The sequence below is a fragment of the Rhipicephalus microplus genome, chromosome 8 (assembly GCF_043290135.1).
Source record: "Rhipicephalus microplus isolate Deutch F79 chromosome 8, USDA_Rmic, whole genome shotgun sequence".
Taxonomy (NCBI): domain Eukaryota; kingdom Metazoa; phylum Arthropoda; class Arachnida; order Ixodida; family Ixodidae; genus Rhipicephalus; species Rhipicephalus microplus.
The window spans coordinates 42,990,948-43,007,856 of record NC_134707.1 but is presented as its reverse complement, the minus strand read 5'-3'; the positions used below and the strand labels follow the sequence as shown (position 1 = coordinate 43,007,856).

Genomic DNA, 16,909 nt, shown 5'->3' with positions numbered 1-16,909 from the left:
GGACGTCGTGATACGATCCCCCATTATATGACGTAAACAAATGAAGCCGCGCTATGTGACATAATACAAGGGTATACACACTACAGAAAAACAGGAATAAACAATTAATATGTTCACAAAAACTGCGCAACATATACATTTGCTTTCGTCATCTCCAAGAACAAAAATAAAATTGCAGCATTATAACAGAAAAACTCAGTCGGTTGCAATCTCGTATGTTTTGTTGGAAATATGAATGTAAAGCAATTAGAGAGAGAAGTGTATTTGTTAGTGTGGACGAGCGCCTGTTACGTGTCAATCTTGAACAACTGAAAGAGATCGGTTTTGACGTGTTGGTGTTTATGTCCACACGAATTAATTGAAACCAAAACTTCAAACTCTCTATTTCAGCTCGAATTTGCAGTGTTAAGAGACAGCTTTATTTATTAACTCCATAGGGCAATTGCTTAAGTTGTATTTATTATACAAATTATATTATTATACAATTAATCATTTGTACTTGTATATATTATACACCTCCCGCTCTTGTGACGAACAATTCCTAACTATACTGAATATATGTTGAAGTTTATTTCTATATTTGTTTGCCTTGTGAACAAATAAGAAAACGTGGTGAAACACCATTAAAGCTTAAAAACATAGCTTGAGGTGCCCTTATCGCATCTGTTTTACCGTGACTGTAAGTCGCACAAAAATAGTAAAAACACTTATTCACATATTTTTCTGGGGAAGCAAGAAAACGCAAATGAAGACAACATATACTGATGACTAATCTTACGCGATGCACAATGTCATAAGCCATAGGTTGCAAAAACGTGCAGACGTAAATATTTTTACTTGTTTGAAAAAGCAAAAAAATGGAATAAAAATAACAAAAAGTCGTGCTTACAATCCAGGGCAGACGGGTTCTTGACATTGGCTTTCCCATAACTATTCTGGGACTGCCTTTTGCCCGACCACAGTCTAAAGCAAAAAATGCAAGTATCCATTTATTGAACTGTGCCATAGTAACGCTCTAGCGAGAGAGCCTATTTCATTCTAAAATAAAGGTCGTGGGAACATGTGCCTACATTAAAGTCAAGATGCCATACGCGCTTTTACTGTTTTCGTATTTAAATGTCCAGTATATATAATCAATCATTCTAAATTGGCGCATTGTAAATTCGTACGTTGAGCAAGCAGTTTCGGGCACAGTGTCTTCCTCATGAAGTATTAAAATAATGAAGAAATGCGCTTTTACGAAGATGGGCATTTCAGAGTCAAGAAAAACAGGCGTGTGGCATGAGCAACAGCTACGGCAGCTGGCTCATAGAGTTGTTTCAATAGCTTTGATACAGGATGACATCCGGGTCCAGGTCTTTTCGTGATGGTTTTCTAGATCTGCTTGATAAACACTTTTATTCCGATCAAAGCTACTCACTGCCTCTTCTCTGTGTTGTATGCACTTCTGATTCTTTAGCGAAATCGCCATGAGTTTAACTTGAAAGTTTCCATCTATTAGAACTGCATGATGACCTCCAGCAGTGGACTTAGCTGGCAGTTCTGACTACAACAGTTATTAAAAACTACCTGGTGCAATGAAAGCAATAAACTCACATGGTGTACAGCGCATCTAGGAGTCACAATCATTTGTAAAGCTTCGTATATTTTTATTTAATACCACCTGACGACAATTATATTGTGGCATCTGAAGTGACAACGTACTGCAGTGGCAGGCCACAGTGTACAACGCTACGCATGAATGTCCCACTTAACGTATAAACGTATCAGCATCACATGAATAGGCAATACTGTAAGCGTAGTTTATTTGCTTGCGAATCCACATTTAGTGATTGGTTTACAGCTGGCGTCACAAATTATTGTGGTGTAGCGCTTAGGTGCAGAAAGCTAACACAAAATGGGCTGGATGGAACATTGATGGGAAAAGAGGGATGCCAGAAACTGAAAGAGAAAGGAATTGGCACAATGGCAATAATGTACAAAACTGGCAAAGTACTAGACGAATCAAGGCAAAGTGGAAAAATGGGGTACAGTTCTGACAATAACCGATCTTTTTTTGTTCGTGGATAACACCATCGAGATTTAAACCGTCATGTAGGCCATGAAATGGGAGAGAGAGAGAGAGAGAGAGAGAAAGACTATTAGGAAAACAGATTCATCAAATTGGAAGTGACCAGGGGTAGGGGGCAGTTATGACATTATGATGCGGGCCGCATGCGGTCCGTGGTCACACCATGAAAAAAATTCCATGCATCGCAATGAAGCAAATTAATATGAATGGTGACGCTAAGTCCCAAGGTCCACAATGTCTACGCTGATATTACTGACTAATATAAAGGGTCATGCATCTTGTTGTTTTATACTGATCTGTCACATTTATGATTCGTATTAGTGTATTGTATAACAATTTTTGTGTATCACTTATGTTTTGACAACAGCCTTATAATTCAATATTAGCCGTAACAAGGGACACCATGTGCAGACAAACCTCGTCCTTAATGTGTTTCGTCCTTAAGAAGTGAAGCGCGCTACATATAAGCTCAATGACTGTTATGACCAGTGAAGCCCCGCAGCGAGCCCGGATTCACTATTAAGCATAACAGATGATAGAACACCGTAACTTTTTAATTCAAGCAATTACAGAAACCTATAGAAGTATAAAACAAGCTAATCAGCTTTATAGAGTACAAATAATTGCAAACAAACACGTTACCTGGGTCGCTCATCCTCTTCCCCGAAACCTGTAACATTGCTACAACATTAGATGCCTCAAAGTAGATATCTAACCCAACAGATACTTTGATAAGTTGTGCTGAAATAAACAGCTATAATGCCAAAAAGAAAATACAAAGCAACACTTGAAATCAAAGTAAAATGATCATTCATCCATATGAGCCTGGCTACTCCGTCCGCAAGTGAAGAACCCTCCCATGTTTCGCAGATAAACCCATTCTTGTGTTTCGGCTGGCACGAATACCTGCAATTATTTTAACCAAATCGCCCTCCCTAACTTTCTGTCTCAAACTTACACCGTTTTCTTCTCTTAGAGACTACCAAGCCACAGGTTAGGAAACAAACTGCTCTGAAGAGCAGTTCGTTCCTTGACCCTTTTTTTCCAAAACCGTGCACTTGTCATAACAATACCTTCTTTTAGATTGACCCATAAGAATTTCTCTAGACGACAATAGGTAGCCCCGATAACTTTACAAGCGAAGAAAGTCGAAAGTGTTACGAGTAGAATTCAAGCTAGGTAACAAAAATGGTATGGTTGGCGGATCACCTGTTCAGATCACAGTCTAGGGCAGTTCTTGAAAGAGAAAAACAAAATAAAAAAACGAGGACGCCACTTCTTTTACACTATGACCTTAGGAAGGAAAACGACTCATGTGGAAGTATTAATAAGCAAATTTTTTGTATAGATACTCGGCTCACGTCTAATGGCAGCAAAGCGAGCTAAGACGACTGAACAGTGAGATTGATTTGTTGTTTTCTTTGCCCCGTCGTGGTGGTCTAGTGGCTAAAGTACTCAGCTGCTGACTCGCAGGTCGCAGGATCAAATCCCGGCTGCGGCGGCTGCATTTCAAATGCAGGTGGAAATGTTGTAGGCCCGTGTGCTCAGATTTGGGCGCGCGTTAAAGAACCCCATGTGTTCGACATTTCCTGAGCCCTCCACTACAGCGTCTCTCATAATCATATGGTGGTTTTGGGACGTTTAACCTCATATATCAATCACTCGTTTTTTTAAAGATGATATACTTTCTTGGGGACGTTTGACGAAAAAATTTTGGTCTGTCTGTCTGTCTGTCTGTCTGTCTGTCTGTCTGTCTGTCTGTCTGTCTGTCTGTCTGTCTGTCTGTCTGTTTGTCTTTCTGTCTGCCTATACATTTGTCTGTTTGTCCGCCCTAATGATACCTCAAACGGCACTTAACGGCCAACCCCGTCCGCAGCGCCCACCAATATTGCTCAAGGTTTTGCGTTCATAGTTGTGCAATTGTCAATTAAAAAGCAATTATTCCGCATATCTTAGGCGCCGCAACAACGCTTCGATGTTTTCTATGTATGCCTTTATACTAGATGAGGCACACACAATTAATTGTAAGGAATGTAGCGTTTAATGATACTGCTCTGACAGTGCAACGCGGGGCTCAAAAAGGTGTTTCCAACGCTTTGCTACGACGTCATGGTGGTGGCACCTGCCCGTCGCTTTGTGTTCTACACCTTAACTCCTCCGAGACCGGTGGGCATCTTTCTCCGCGGGCTGCACGCCTTCGTTTTCTAAGATAACTGCCAGATGGCTCTTGTGTCTAACGTGCCTAGATGTGCTCGTTCGCCTCCTCTACACGCTCGAGGCACTCTATCGCAGCGCCTGCAAAATACCATTCAGTGATTTTCTTGCGCAGAACATCAAATGAACGTTTTGTTCACTCTCTCCGGACGCAAGACTATCGTCTTTCGACGACGTTTACAGTGTAACATGCAAATTAGGGCCCACTTTTTTTCTTAGTTAATCGCATTCGTACACCCCCTTTCTCTGAAAACTTTCTACGCAGAATGTTGCTTCGAACTTTCTCTAGTACTGTCTCCAGACTAAGAAATCACGTCTGGTTATGACGTCGTCCTACGATCCCCCGTTATGAGACGTAACAAATGAAGCCGCGCTAAGGGACATCATAATGGCACCATGACTACCTTACGCACACATAACAAAATCACGAAATTTTGTCCACCTGTGACGTCATGCTAACTTCAACTCATGATATATTTTGTGTCACTCGTGTTTAAGTCGGCGATCTCATTCATTTGGGCATCGAGGGGATTCGCCTCGATAACCAGGGCCAAGTTGAAGTGGTCTTGTTTTTTATCGACAGTGGGGGCTGATGCCTCAGTTGCACACATCTACACTTTCCTATACAGCAGTCTTACCTACCTATTTGGTGATATATGTGCAAATTCAGCTTACAACCACGCCATTTAAAAATGCTGCCTCCAATCACTGCTATCTCTGTCTCAGCATTATGACGTATCTCCCTGCTTACAAATTTGTAGTTCTGCCATAATGGGTCAATGTGACGCCTATAATCACAAGTCTACCTTCATTTAATTAGTACTTGTCCATCCACATATCCAACTTGCGTTGGCGTCGCTGGTTTCGAGCGGAAAATCAGCATTTTAAGTGAGCTAAAGTTCGAGAAAGACGCAAATAAAAAAAAATATTGTAAAGCCTTTGGCTAGAGTGCCAGTCGAGCTTCTTCAGCTGAATTTTCTTCCTTTTTTTGACGTTTTAGTAAGTATTTTTGAGCTTTATTCCAAAACTTCTTAGGATTCAGCATCTTTCCTACAACAGCCAGCGTGTGCTCGAAATTGCTTTAAAAAACAATATATATATCATATACGCTCATCAAGTCATTAACACATCTTAATTAAATCACAAATGCGTACAATCGCACCAGGCGGCAAAAACCTGTGTTTCGCACAAGTAGTCGTTTAAAGTCCAATTTATTACACATCACCCATGCATATTTGTTTATACTTTTCAACAACAATAACGTGTTTAGGCGCGCATATGCGTGTGTTGCCTTAAGTATTCATATGGAGAGCTCGGAATCTCTCAAAAGGAACAATAATGTTGCAGCTGACACTTCGCAACTCTACTGGTGGTAATAATTTTAGAGGGTAGTTCAAAGCGCCAAATTATGGGCTTATAGGCGTTCCTTTGTGGCATGGTTTAGGTGTACAGAGAAAAGAAAAGGCAGGCGATTGTTGAAAAAGAAGCTTCGAACAGTACTCGATTACGATGTCCGCGATTCCATTCTCGGAGGCGAAACTCAATCATGTTCATTAATGCAGCGTTCTGTGCGTTTCCATTTCTCATCCTAGTAATCCAGTATACAATGCGTTCCGCAAAGACAGATCTTTAGGGTGGAAGCTTGAAGCGCGAAAAGTATGCCCAAGGCACGTAAAATTCATTGGCAGCTTGGTACCGGAATCTTCTCGTCGACAATATTTACCTAAGGCAGTCATGAGACAATCATGGTTACTGACTTCAGGAATATTGGAATTGTGCACTAGCAAACAATGATATATGCCAAATCTTCACCTAGTCAACTGCAGCAACTAGTGAATGCATGATCTTGGGATCCGGTATCTGTGAGGTGCTTTTTTTCGCCAAACTCTATGGTTCAAGTGGGACCTCGTAAACGGAATTGTAGGTATCTAAATGCAAGCGCTAACTCAGGATACATGACGCGTTTTGCTTTACGTGGCAGAGCTCTTTTCTAGGAAAGCGGATATAATCTTGAAAGAGAGAGAGAGAAGTATATAATGTCGGAAATGTTTGAGAGCTCAATAAAACTAAGTCCAGTTTGCTACCCTACATCGGGGGGGGGGGAGTTGAATGAGGGAGAAAAAGAGACTCAAAGAGACAATATACTCAAAGCTCTGACTTGTGTCGAAGATAGTGTAACGAAGACAGAGTGTACGAGTGTAAATGCCACTCGAAGAAACAACAAAGAAAAACTCTGTTAGCCACTGCTCCTTGACACTTTTCCCATTAAGCCACCCATTCTGATTATGACTGCTTGTTACGTTGTCACTCATATAAATAAGCATGTTTATCTAATGCATAGTACTCAATTCAAGTCGAAGGAAACCGAACGCTATTTATTGTGCAATGGTGTCCAAGGAGTTCACTTCTGTTTTCATATCGTCGATTCTAAGCACTTTCTCGTAAACAGCTATATTCCATAATTAACACAGACAGGTACAGTTCAACAGCTGTACTTCTGAGTAAAGGCCATTTCGTGCTCCGCGTAGGGACAACCTATCTATATCGTACCGAAGTTCATTAGGACATATTACACCCTAGACGTTTTGATTAGTGCGCGTATAGCATGCTCTGTTCTTCGTTTTTATATAACAGATTCATTAACACCATCACTGGACACTCAGATGGAAGAAATGAAACAACTGAAAAAAGTATCAGCTAATGAGAAAAGTATTTACAACCTATCTATATCGTACCGAAGTTCATTAGGACATATTACACCCTAGGCGTTTTGATTAGTGCGCGTATAGCATGCTCTGTTCTTCGTTTTTATATAACAGATTCATTAGCACCATCACTGAACACTCAGATGGAAGAAATGAAACAACTAAAAAAAGTATCAGCTAATGATAAAAGTATTTGAGAAGTGCATGAACTGGAGCCTATTGGTACATGTTCATAGCAAAAAAGCGCGTAGCAACAAAGAGCAGAAAGACCGCTCAAAACTTAGGACATATTAGGACATATTAGGACATATTACACCCAAGACGTTTTGAATAGTGTGCTTGTAGCATGCTCTATTCTCGGTTCTTATATAATATGTATATAACAGCGAAATAAACACTTGAAGCTGCTTTTACGTCAGCTGCTCCAGAATACCAGGTCACTTGCCAGCTCTGTCAAAGCAATCAGTTCTCCAGACAGAATGGAAAAAGCAGAGTGACTTGTTGGGTGAGTTAGTTCACTACGCTTGTCCTTCTCTCGTGTTTGTTTTCATGCCATAAGCTACGCTTAGTCTGAGAACAGGTGTGTTAGCCTGTGAACTAACACGAGGCGTTTCAACTTCATAGCGTAAGCTACACTGGCCGAGTCTAAGCAGTTTCACTTGGTTTACGGTGAGCACTTTTGCGCAAGTGTGGAAAGCAGTGACATCACGTGGTAGATAGCCGAAGTGCCGCAGGCTTGGAAGCTCCTGCAGTGACGTGTCTATAGTCGGCTGACTCAAAAGAGATCGCCCACTCGCTATTCCAGCCACCGTCTATCTGTGATTCGTTCGCTCATACGTCCATACGTCCAACCGAAGTTCATCCGTCCGTCTATTCATTCATGGTCATGCGTTCTGCATTCATCCGTAGCTCACGCTATGCCTACTCTGTCATTGCAAAGCTCAGCGCTGCTGACTTTTTCGCAGCTTCTATTTTTTCCACTATAATACAATATTCGTCGAACACAGATGCACACAACAGCGGCGTGGCTTTTTGCTTCACGCATCAAACAACCCACATGCGCCAACTGTCTTGAGTGAGTAAGAGATTAAGTTACATGCGGAGAAAAACATCCACCTACTTTACCTACCCGCTTCTTTTCAACACTTGTCCTTTCCGGCCGACGCGTCAAGTGGGACATTACGCCACTACTAGCACCCTCGCAGTGAAACGTGGTGACAACTTTCAGCTCTACTCGTGCGCCTTCGCTCATTGCCTGGGACGCGAGATGGTAGGTGGCATCATGCGTTTTCATCGATCAATAAGCGGCCAGGCTATGATATTTATAAGATGACGAAAATCATGTGGCGTTCAAGGAAGTGTAACATAGGAGCAAACTGATGGTGACTGAAATCACAAAGTATGCATGCAAAATTCGATTGCGCATTTTCTCTCTGCGTAAGAAGATACTACTGGTTCAACGGTGTTAATATAAACTCTATTGAAAGCATCGTTCACATGAAGATAATCGGCACATGTGCAATGCATAGTTTGCTCATATTATGAACGAAACTTCACATAACAGAAACCAATGACGTATGAAATACCATAATATAAGCACTTTTGATCTAGACACTCCAAGAATACTGATAATGTTGTCCACGCTTGGTCTAATTTACTTTTGTGAACAATCAGATTGCTTGTAAAATTCAGCATTAACATTGTTGTAGAATGTTGGATGTGTCCTGAAGCAAAGGTTTATTTTTTTAACCATAAGCGAAAACATAGCCTCAGACAGACAGTAGCATCCGGAAAGTTTTCTAGTTTTGCACTTAAAGAAAAAAAATTCATTTTGTACATTGTGAAAATGAAAACGAAACGGCTTACTTGAAATATTATAAATGTTGAAAACGTAAGCAATATTGGTGCTGCCCCCTTCATTGCTTCCCTCGACGTTGTTTCTTTTCCCACAGAACCCTGTGTTACCAAAATGTATCGATCTCTGGAGGTTCGGAGCTTTCTAAAACGAACAGTCAGTGACAAGAACACAACAAAAAAGTGACTTAACGCTCCTTCTCTACTAACAATCTGCGGATGATCTGAACAACTTGGACTACTCGGGGCGATATTAGCTTTATTCTTCAAGGTATTAGCTGCTGCTAAAAACATATCCTTGTACAGCTCAGTACATTCACACAAATTTTGTTATCGTTTGCCGCACTCGAAAAGTGGATGTACGCAAGTAACATGGCAATCTCACTTTGAAAGGTTGAAGGGTAAGCTGACACATGTGGCGCCTTTCTACTACAGGGAAAAAAATTGATGTCGTTGCATAAACGTTTCTTGAATACGTGTCTTCTTCATTGTAGTATCGGCGGCGTGCATCAAAAGGAACAACTATGAAAAAAATCCTTAAACCGCACGAAACGAAGCATTTACGCTGACATATCTATACAGATGGTCTGAAACGCTCCAGCTATGATTTACAACGTAGCATTATGTGATCGTCATCTGTATCACGACCTCATTTTTATTAAAATGATGTACTTGCGTAAAAGTGAAATCCGGAATGCATTTAGCACAAATGGCGAATGCTTTAGGGTACTATATCCTCTCCACTATAGACCAGGATTGGGCTCTCGCATTTAGCACCTTAGCACCTTCGCTGTGCAAGGAGAAGCTAATGTTCAGTAATGTCGAAAGTTGGATGAGTTGCAAATAGCTCATGATCACGTATGAAGCAGCGCACGACGACAGGCACAAAAGGAATAGGGACACCGCTGCACTTTCAAGTATAGTTTATTTCGCCGAAAAACATGGTTATTATACAACAAGACGGTGTACCACGTGCTTCAATAACGTCTAGGCTACAGCATATTTTCTAAAGAGCACATATCGCAATCGCTCAATGTTATCGATGCTTGGCTAATGCAGTAATCTTTCATTTTGCGATGCGGAAGGCCTCTATCACTTCCCTGGTCACCTGATCTCTGTGACTGAAAAGTGTTTCAGTCTCAGAGAAAAGCGGGGAAACCGCCATTCTCTGAGACTTCAGAAGCTTTCTACGTCTCATCTTACTGCATCTGTTTTTTTTTTCAGCTATTGTCGATTGTGCCAGTGCAAATCGTGAAAATTCAAAATGATGAATCGTGGATACGCATCCAAGCCGTGCCACTAGAGTTACTGTAGTCATGCATTGCCTTCTAGAAGTAAATTGTCATATTACACTATATCTACAATTTTCTCACTCTTAGCTAATGGATTTGTAATCAGCCCTCTTTCAGTGCGCTGCGTAAGCTCTTGAGCCTAACTATAGAAATTTATGGGCAATTCGAGCGAAGTCGAAATGCTGGAAATACGCCCATACTATCTACGCAGAATTCATATCAAGCACGTACTCGAGAGAGGAATAGCCATTGACGTAATTGTGAAGCTCCACTAATAACAAGCCAATAATTAAAAAAATCTCCCAAAAAGATGAATCATACACACATTGTATTTTTTTTCAATAAAGAGACCCGTGAAATTTCTACAAAAGCCTTTTGTTTGAATTCACCGGTAGGGTACGGATTGAGCCGACTGTAAGCACAATCAGTGTTGCAATGATCTCTTATAGACTGACGGAACGCTTTCAACAAGTTGTACATAGGATATAAAAATCTTATATGAGTCGATACCAATGCATATTAAAAGTGATTGAATATTTTGCGTGAAGAGCTTCCTTTTTTAATTTCAGTTGATGTTGCTGTAATTTTTGTTGGTGTTATATTGAGTCAACACCTTCATGGTAAAAAAAAATGAGTCGTTGGGCTATTTTTGTGTGTCCTTACTTGCTACGTACATCACTTCTTTATTGAGACACGTGAATTATTTTTATATCAATCTCTCTTCACGAAGTTGGACGACTAAAATGAGAGTTAAAGTATCTCATTGAAAAAAAAAAACTTTTACTTGGGGCAAGTCAACACTCTGCTAGAAGAGTTCTACAGACACTTTTTAGAGCGTATCAGATATACCTTTGGACCGAAATTGCCGGTGGCGGTGCGCTGTTGTTTCTACCATCGACGGCACTGCGACATCGGCGCGGACTTCATTGGATCGACAGCGGTGCGGCGTGTGCAGTAGGGGGGAGGGTATAGTATCAAGATTCAAGAGTTTGTGCGGATAGAAGCTTGTCCCTTCAGTTTTGAAAAAAGAAAATGTTTCGCTTAAAAGGCGAAGCAGTAATGTAAAAGCAGCATGTCTAAACATTATTGATTTACAAACGCTGAGGTCTCAGTTATCCAGGCGAAGCAAGCGTAAATACACGAGGCGATGTTTAACAGGTGCAGCCTTACGCGGAAACAGCGATGACAAATGACCATAGGTTCGGCGATTTCACAGCTTCAGCTCGGAAGCTAGTCAGCCGAACGTGCTGAAGTATTCGTTTATCCTTTCCAAAACTTTTGGCACACTCCAACGAGGAGGTCGTGGTCTTTTCATCTGGTTTTCGATCCAGCGCACGTGGCAGTGAACGCGGGTGTACATGCTGGGATCGTAGCGCCGGCCACATCCTCGGCCGTAGGACACGATGCCGACTTGTATCGATCGGCCATTCCTGGATCGTACTGTGAGCGGTCCGCCGGAATCGCCCTGTAAGAATATGTTCTTTATGTCGTCAATCCGTAAATCTTTAACGAAAAATGTGCAACTACGCAATAGTGGTGCATGTGATACCGACAAAGCAGCGATCTCCTGGCTTCACTCTCCTTATCGCCCTATCATTCATCTCCCTTCCTAATTTCAATTCCATCTCTTTCGTCATACTAAGCAATGCATGGCTATGTTTTGCTAAGACCTGCTTGATACACGCCTGCTTCCTTTTACGCATAACCGCTGGATTTTCGCACACTATAAGTATAAGTGATAGTTCAAATAGTTTCGCTGGTTGAAATAATGAATGTTATACATGTAGAGAGAGAAATATATGAAGTGATAAACGAAAAAGCTCTAAACTATGAACCTAGTGCTAATCATGAAGTGTCATGACGTGAGTACAACTGGACGCTAGGCATCCAGCTGTAATCTCAAATCTATTCATGAAAAACTGAAACAAAACCATGTGTATGAAGAATCACTTTTTCTGTCGGTGGAAACCAAGCCCACAATTTCCGCGTTACGCCTCCGATGCTCCACCAGTTTAGCTACGATTGAGTCACTGTCAACTTCATCGTGCGCACAGAAGGGTGAACGTTCGTCCCAGTGCCCTTCTTCCTATAGTATATCAATGTATGGGGCTGACCTTGCACTCATCTTCCCAAGTCGCAGCGTCATTCCTTTCGATATAAAGTTAAAGTGAGGGGCCGACTTAGCGCCCCCTCTCATATGAGTAAGGAGGGGGAAGCAGTGACTAAGGAGGGGGGAGGCAGTCACTTCCTCTGTCTCCCCCCTCAACCCCTCCACCCTTGCGCATGCGTATACAGCCCACTTCATTGGCACTTCTGTGCGTCGAAAGTGCGGGAGTGTTAGGCAGCACCACCTGGAGTCAAGACGGGGTTGTGGAACAGCTTTTCTATCCAAACGGTGTCAAGCGACCTTACACATCAGCGATATGGCAGGTGACGAAGAATTCATCCAATCATCAGTGTGCCTAATAGCATATACTTAGTCGGCGCGAGGCCGCAGGTGTAAAATGCAAAACAAGGGCTAGACGTGTCTTCTTCTTTGATAGGCGCAACCAAATGAATCCAATGGGTTGTTAAACCACAAAAAAAAAACATACGTGACATTATTTAGGGTGTTGATTGATACGTAGGGTTTGACGTCCCAAAACTACCACAACGAATTTGTGTTCTCTATCTCTCTGAAAACCACTACATGACTATGAGAGACGCCGTAGTGGAGGACTCCGGAAATATCGGCTACCTGGGGTTTCTTACCCAGCACCCAAATCTGTTTATTTGAGGTGTTGAACAGAATGTTGTAATTACGACAACATGAAATCAGTAACTTGATTGACAATTTTATGGGAATGTTCAGTAATAATAAATCATTGAAGGTAGCCCAATGCTTTTAGGGTGGGTACTTGGGTGAATTGATTCATGCTTGTAAGAAGCAAGAACAGTGCACCAGACAGGACACAAGAAGTTAAGCGCTGTTGTGTCTTCTTCATCTTGTGTCCTGTCTGAATTTCAGTTTGTTTTTACTTCTTGAAAGTTAGCACAAAACTTTATAAAGGACAGGTAGAAAGAAGGCAAGTGACAACAGCTCTCGGTTTGTCTTAAATTGTCCATGATTTGTGACTAAATACGAAAGTGATTCCCGTGAACTCTAAAAAAATAGGGTTGTAATGACGAAGTAGGCACGAAGATTGTCGTTCCGGTTGTATTCACACGTACTGATACATATCAGGTTAACATGACTATTGAGTATTAGATAATTTTTTTTAAATCTATTGTGTTGCAACTTACTTGGCAACTGCCTTTCCCGGGGGTCAAAGTGCACATCGTGTTGTTTTCATTTAGCACTTCTTTCTGCCCAGGAAGTATGAAACCCATGTGGCACTGGCGAAATGGCATGATTCTTGTCAATGCGTACATTAAGCAATTGGATCTGGAGCCATCTGTAAAAACAAGTCAGCCTGCATTAAAGAATATTGGCACAGACCATCACCGATCTAATGTACTAGAACTGATTCATTATTAGTTAAAGTGTAAAACGCAAACTACTAATGCAATGAAGATAATAAAGAACACCGAGAAGCATGTGGAGGTCGCTCACTGACGCACTCGGCCAGCGGTCAACAAATAAACGAGGTAATCATGGAATGCATGTGCATCCAGCGATCCAAGAACGTAAAGTAAACATTATGCACATGATAGTGACGTCAATTGAACGCGGCGTCACATGATTACTTCATCACATGCATCCGTTTAATCAAACGTAGGTCGATGCCATAGACACTGCGAAACCTCGTTCAGGGCTGAAGGCCTTGGATAGGCTGGGGGGAGAAAGGGTGAGGGATTAGTACAATGGACTGAGAAGTAAAAGAAATAGATGAATGTCACCTTCATGTCGTCTTAGATAAGTGCTTAAGAGGCCGCGTAACTTTTCATAATGGTTCAGTAGTAAATGTTGCTGCCTGTTTCAGGTGGTTACCTTAAACTTCAGAAGTGTTGCTTGAAAACCGAGTAGGTACACACTTAAGCTCGAAGAAAGCCACTGAAACGTCCAAAACTCAGGGCGAAAGTAGAAACGTTGAACACACAGGTGGCTGTGAACATCTGTTAAAAGCGATCTTCACCTATAGACCTCATCGTTTTACATGTTTCACTAGTGGGTTGCGTAGACCGAACACGGTGAACACAGAGGTTTCGTACATGGAGGAGTGAACACAGAGGCTGAGCCCAGCCACATCTCTGTTCACTAGCTGCCTATGATTCTGCCTCTCACTTTTCTCCATCTTTCGACGTTTTAGTGCCATTCTTCCAGTTTAACGTTAAAATGAATTTAACTATCTGTATCTCAATGTTTATCTTCAAATTGCACTGGAAGCAGTTACTACCTAAAATACTTATTAAAGCTACAGTTTGGTAATTAGGTTGTTGAAGAACAAACAGGGCCAAGAGCCAACTAATGGCATTGTGCTCGGGATGTAGAGCGTCCGAGAAGCACTACGCATACAAGATGACGCAGCTAGCGTTAGCGTTACTTGCTTTCTTCTGTAAGGCCCCAACCGGCAACCATCGCTAGTTGTCCATCAAGGTGTAGCATCTTAGATGGCAGGCATATCGGTCGAACATGATCGTCAAAGTCTAGTGGACTTTCAACCTGCGCATTGCAATTCGATCACCTTTACCTGCTGAAACACAAAGCGACTATTAGAGCAGTGAAAACTAGTGCGAAAGATAGAAGTGAGAAGACCCAGAAGGTCGTCCTAAATGCATCTGGTTACTGAAGTGTCTGTACAGAGAGTACAACAGGTAAAAATTAGAAACTGATAAACTGAAATAAACTGAAATAGAAATAACCTCACAAATTCTGTTAACCACAAAGGCCAAGAAAGCGTGGAACCTGTTGCCTAATTATTAAACATGTGCAGAATGCACGTCAAGCCTTCCCTCAGAAAAAAAAAAATCTGATACAAAATTCTGCACCGTTTCACGTGCTCTTGGTTTGCTGTTTACGGCAGGTGGTATGTAGGTGTATACTGTAATGAAAAAGATTGAGGAACAACCCATCATTGTGATAAGTGTTTACATGCTAAACACTCAGCCCATTCTCTCTCCCTTTGAACCAAGATGCGCCTATGCTCAATTTTGAGCCAATGCTTGCGAAATGTGTCAATGTCTTGATGTCGTCGTGTAATTTGGGGTTGTACTTGAAATGTACACGTTGCGTAACATGTCAGCCGGGTGAGATCATGCATGCTTCTCTCGAAACGTTCTGATAGAGTGCTGATAACAATGTAAGGGTTGCATTATTTGCGCTGTTTAGTCGTAACGTGACCCACCACGAAGGCCGTATATACCGCTACAGTGGCCTCGTCTCCGCATGTCATCGTCTTTGTCAGTAACTACATATCGGACGATAGAGGAGATTTCTATTAGCCATAATTCTCATGACATACTATTGTTATCACGTTTATGGCTTCAACTTATGGTTGAAGCTGTGACTTCTGTTTTAACCTGAGAGAGTACCTGCGTTGCGTGTTTGCAATGAATGTGGGAATAGCAAATTACACTACCGAAAAAAAAGAGACAATTTCTTATCTTGCTGTACAGAGAACACTGCACACCGAGCAAATTGGCCTAAACAGATCTCAATACCTTGACCAGGACCCGATTTCTGTTGGGTAGTTCCCGCGCGTGTTGCATGTAAAATTTACAAGAGTAGCATAAGCAACTACTTACTTTGACCAAGGCGATGTCATTTAATATCGTCGTCCACTGAAACCCCGGGTGATGGATCATATCTTCAATCCACACACTCGGTCCCTTATTGACTTCTGTCGTGTTGTAGAAAACCCGCCCGAGAAACGGCAGAGTGTTCCTTGACGTAAGGAAATGTTACTTTGATCAATCTACTTATCATTGGCGGCTCATTGAAGTAGCAATGAGATCTGAAGAAAATCTGATCACCTGGGGTGAAACAGTCAGAAAATGAAAGAAAGTCGAGCGAAGATAATGCGCAGTCATGATAAGGAAGCTACAGAAAACCAACAAACCCACATAGTGGATTACCACAATTTGTCGATGAGTCCTTTATTTCCCTGAGAAACCTTAGCAACGCCCTCGCAGCTGTTCTCGCTAGAACTGTTATGCAACAAGTTCAGATCAAACAACTAATCCATACTGTGATCCCTAGGTCATCTATTTCAGTGTGAAGGACTGCGTAACCTCAATAAAGAAAAAAGTTCTGCGCCGCCTCGACTTACAAGTAATGGACGCAGTGCGCTGCTGTCAGAATGTAGCTCGGTGATAGGATGCTGCCTCCGCATAAAATGCTCAAAAGGGCCGTCTCGTTCCACCTGTATATAATTTCGAGTTGCACCTGAAACATGGAGATTCAATGAATTATTTACCATTAGATCTACCCAAAATGGCAAGGAGTGGTTTCCGTGGTAGGCGACGTGGTACTCTAACAAAAGTGTCCTTAGTGCTTTCAAATTCTTAATTGAGGAACGTAATACATCATTTGTAATAATTGCACAGGAATACATGACGCGAGAATCTGACACAAAAAAAGTTCTATAAGTGCACTGCGTCGTTTCAAGCAATATTTTGCAACTCAAGGCCAGCCTTACAAACAATACAGTCTGCTGTCGAGCACCTATTGAAAAAAAATATAAAATAGAGGTCGGAAAATGGCGATGATATACTGGTTTAGTGGATGCAAAATCATTGTCGAATTGCCTGCAATGAAGCTGCACGTTCAGCTCATGAAAATACCAACACACTCT

At 41.7% G+C, this 16,909-nt stretch overlaps 1 protein-coding gene across 1 annotated transcript; it reads right to left on the bottom strand.

Annotated features, from left to right (window-relative positions):
- Window positions 1–11,251: 11,251 nt before the first annotated feature.
- LOC119165367 (transmembrane protease serine 4) lies at window positions 11,252–16,494 on the bottom strand. Its single transcript, XM_075870469.1, has 5 exons — window positions 16,385–16,494; window positions 15,861–15,999; window positions 14,664–14,778; window positions 13,419–13,570; window positions 11,252–11,601 (listed from the first exon to the last, which is right to left on the bottom strand). The coding sequence occupies exons 2-5, from the start codon at window positions 15,918–15,920 to the stop codon at window positions 11,371–11,373; spliced, it is 558 nt and encodes a 185-aa protein (XP_075726584.1). The 5' UTR covers window positions 15,921–15,999; window positions 16,385–16,494; the 3' UTR covers window positions 11,252–11,370.
- Between the last annotated feature and the right edge of the window lie 415 nt (window positions 16,495–16,909).

Bases quoted from the DNA above. Each gene is read 5' to 3' on its own strand.
- LOC119165367 (XM_075870469.1), bottom strand. From the start codon at position 15,920: ATGATCCATCACCCGGGGTTTCAGTGGACGACGATATTAAATGACATC. The intron at 14,779-15,860 runs GTAAGTAGTTGC...TGCAATGCGCAG, and splicing joins ATGACATCGCCTTGGTCAAA to GTTGAAAGTCCACTAGACTT. The intron at 13,571-14,663 runs GCAAGTAACGCT...TTGTTTTTACAG, and splicing joins TTGGGGCCTTACAGAAGAAA to ATGGCTCCAGATCCAATTGC.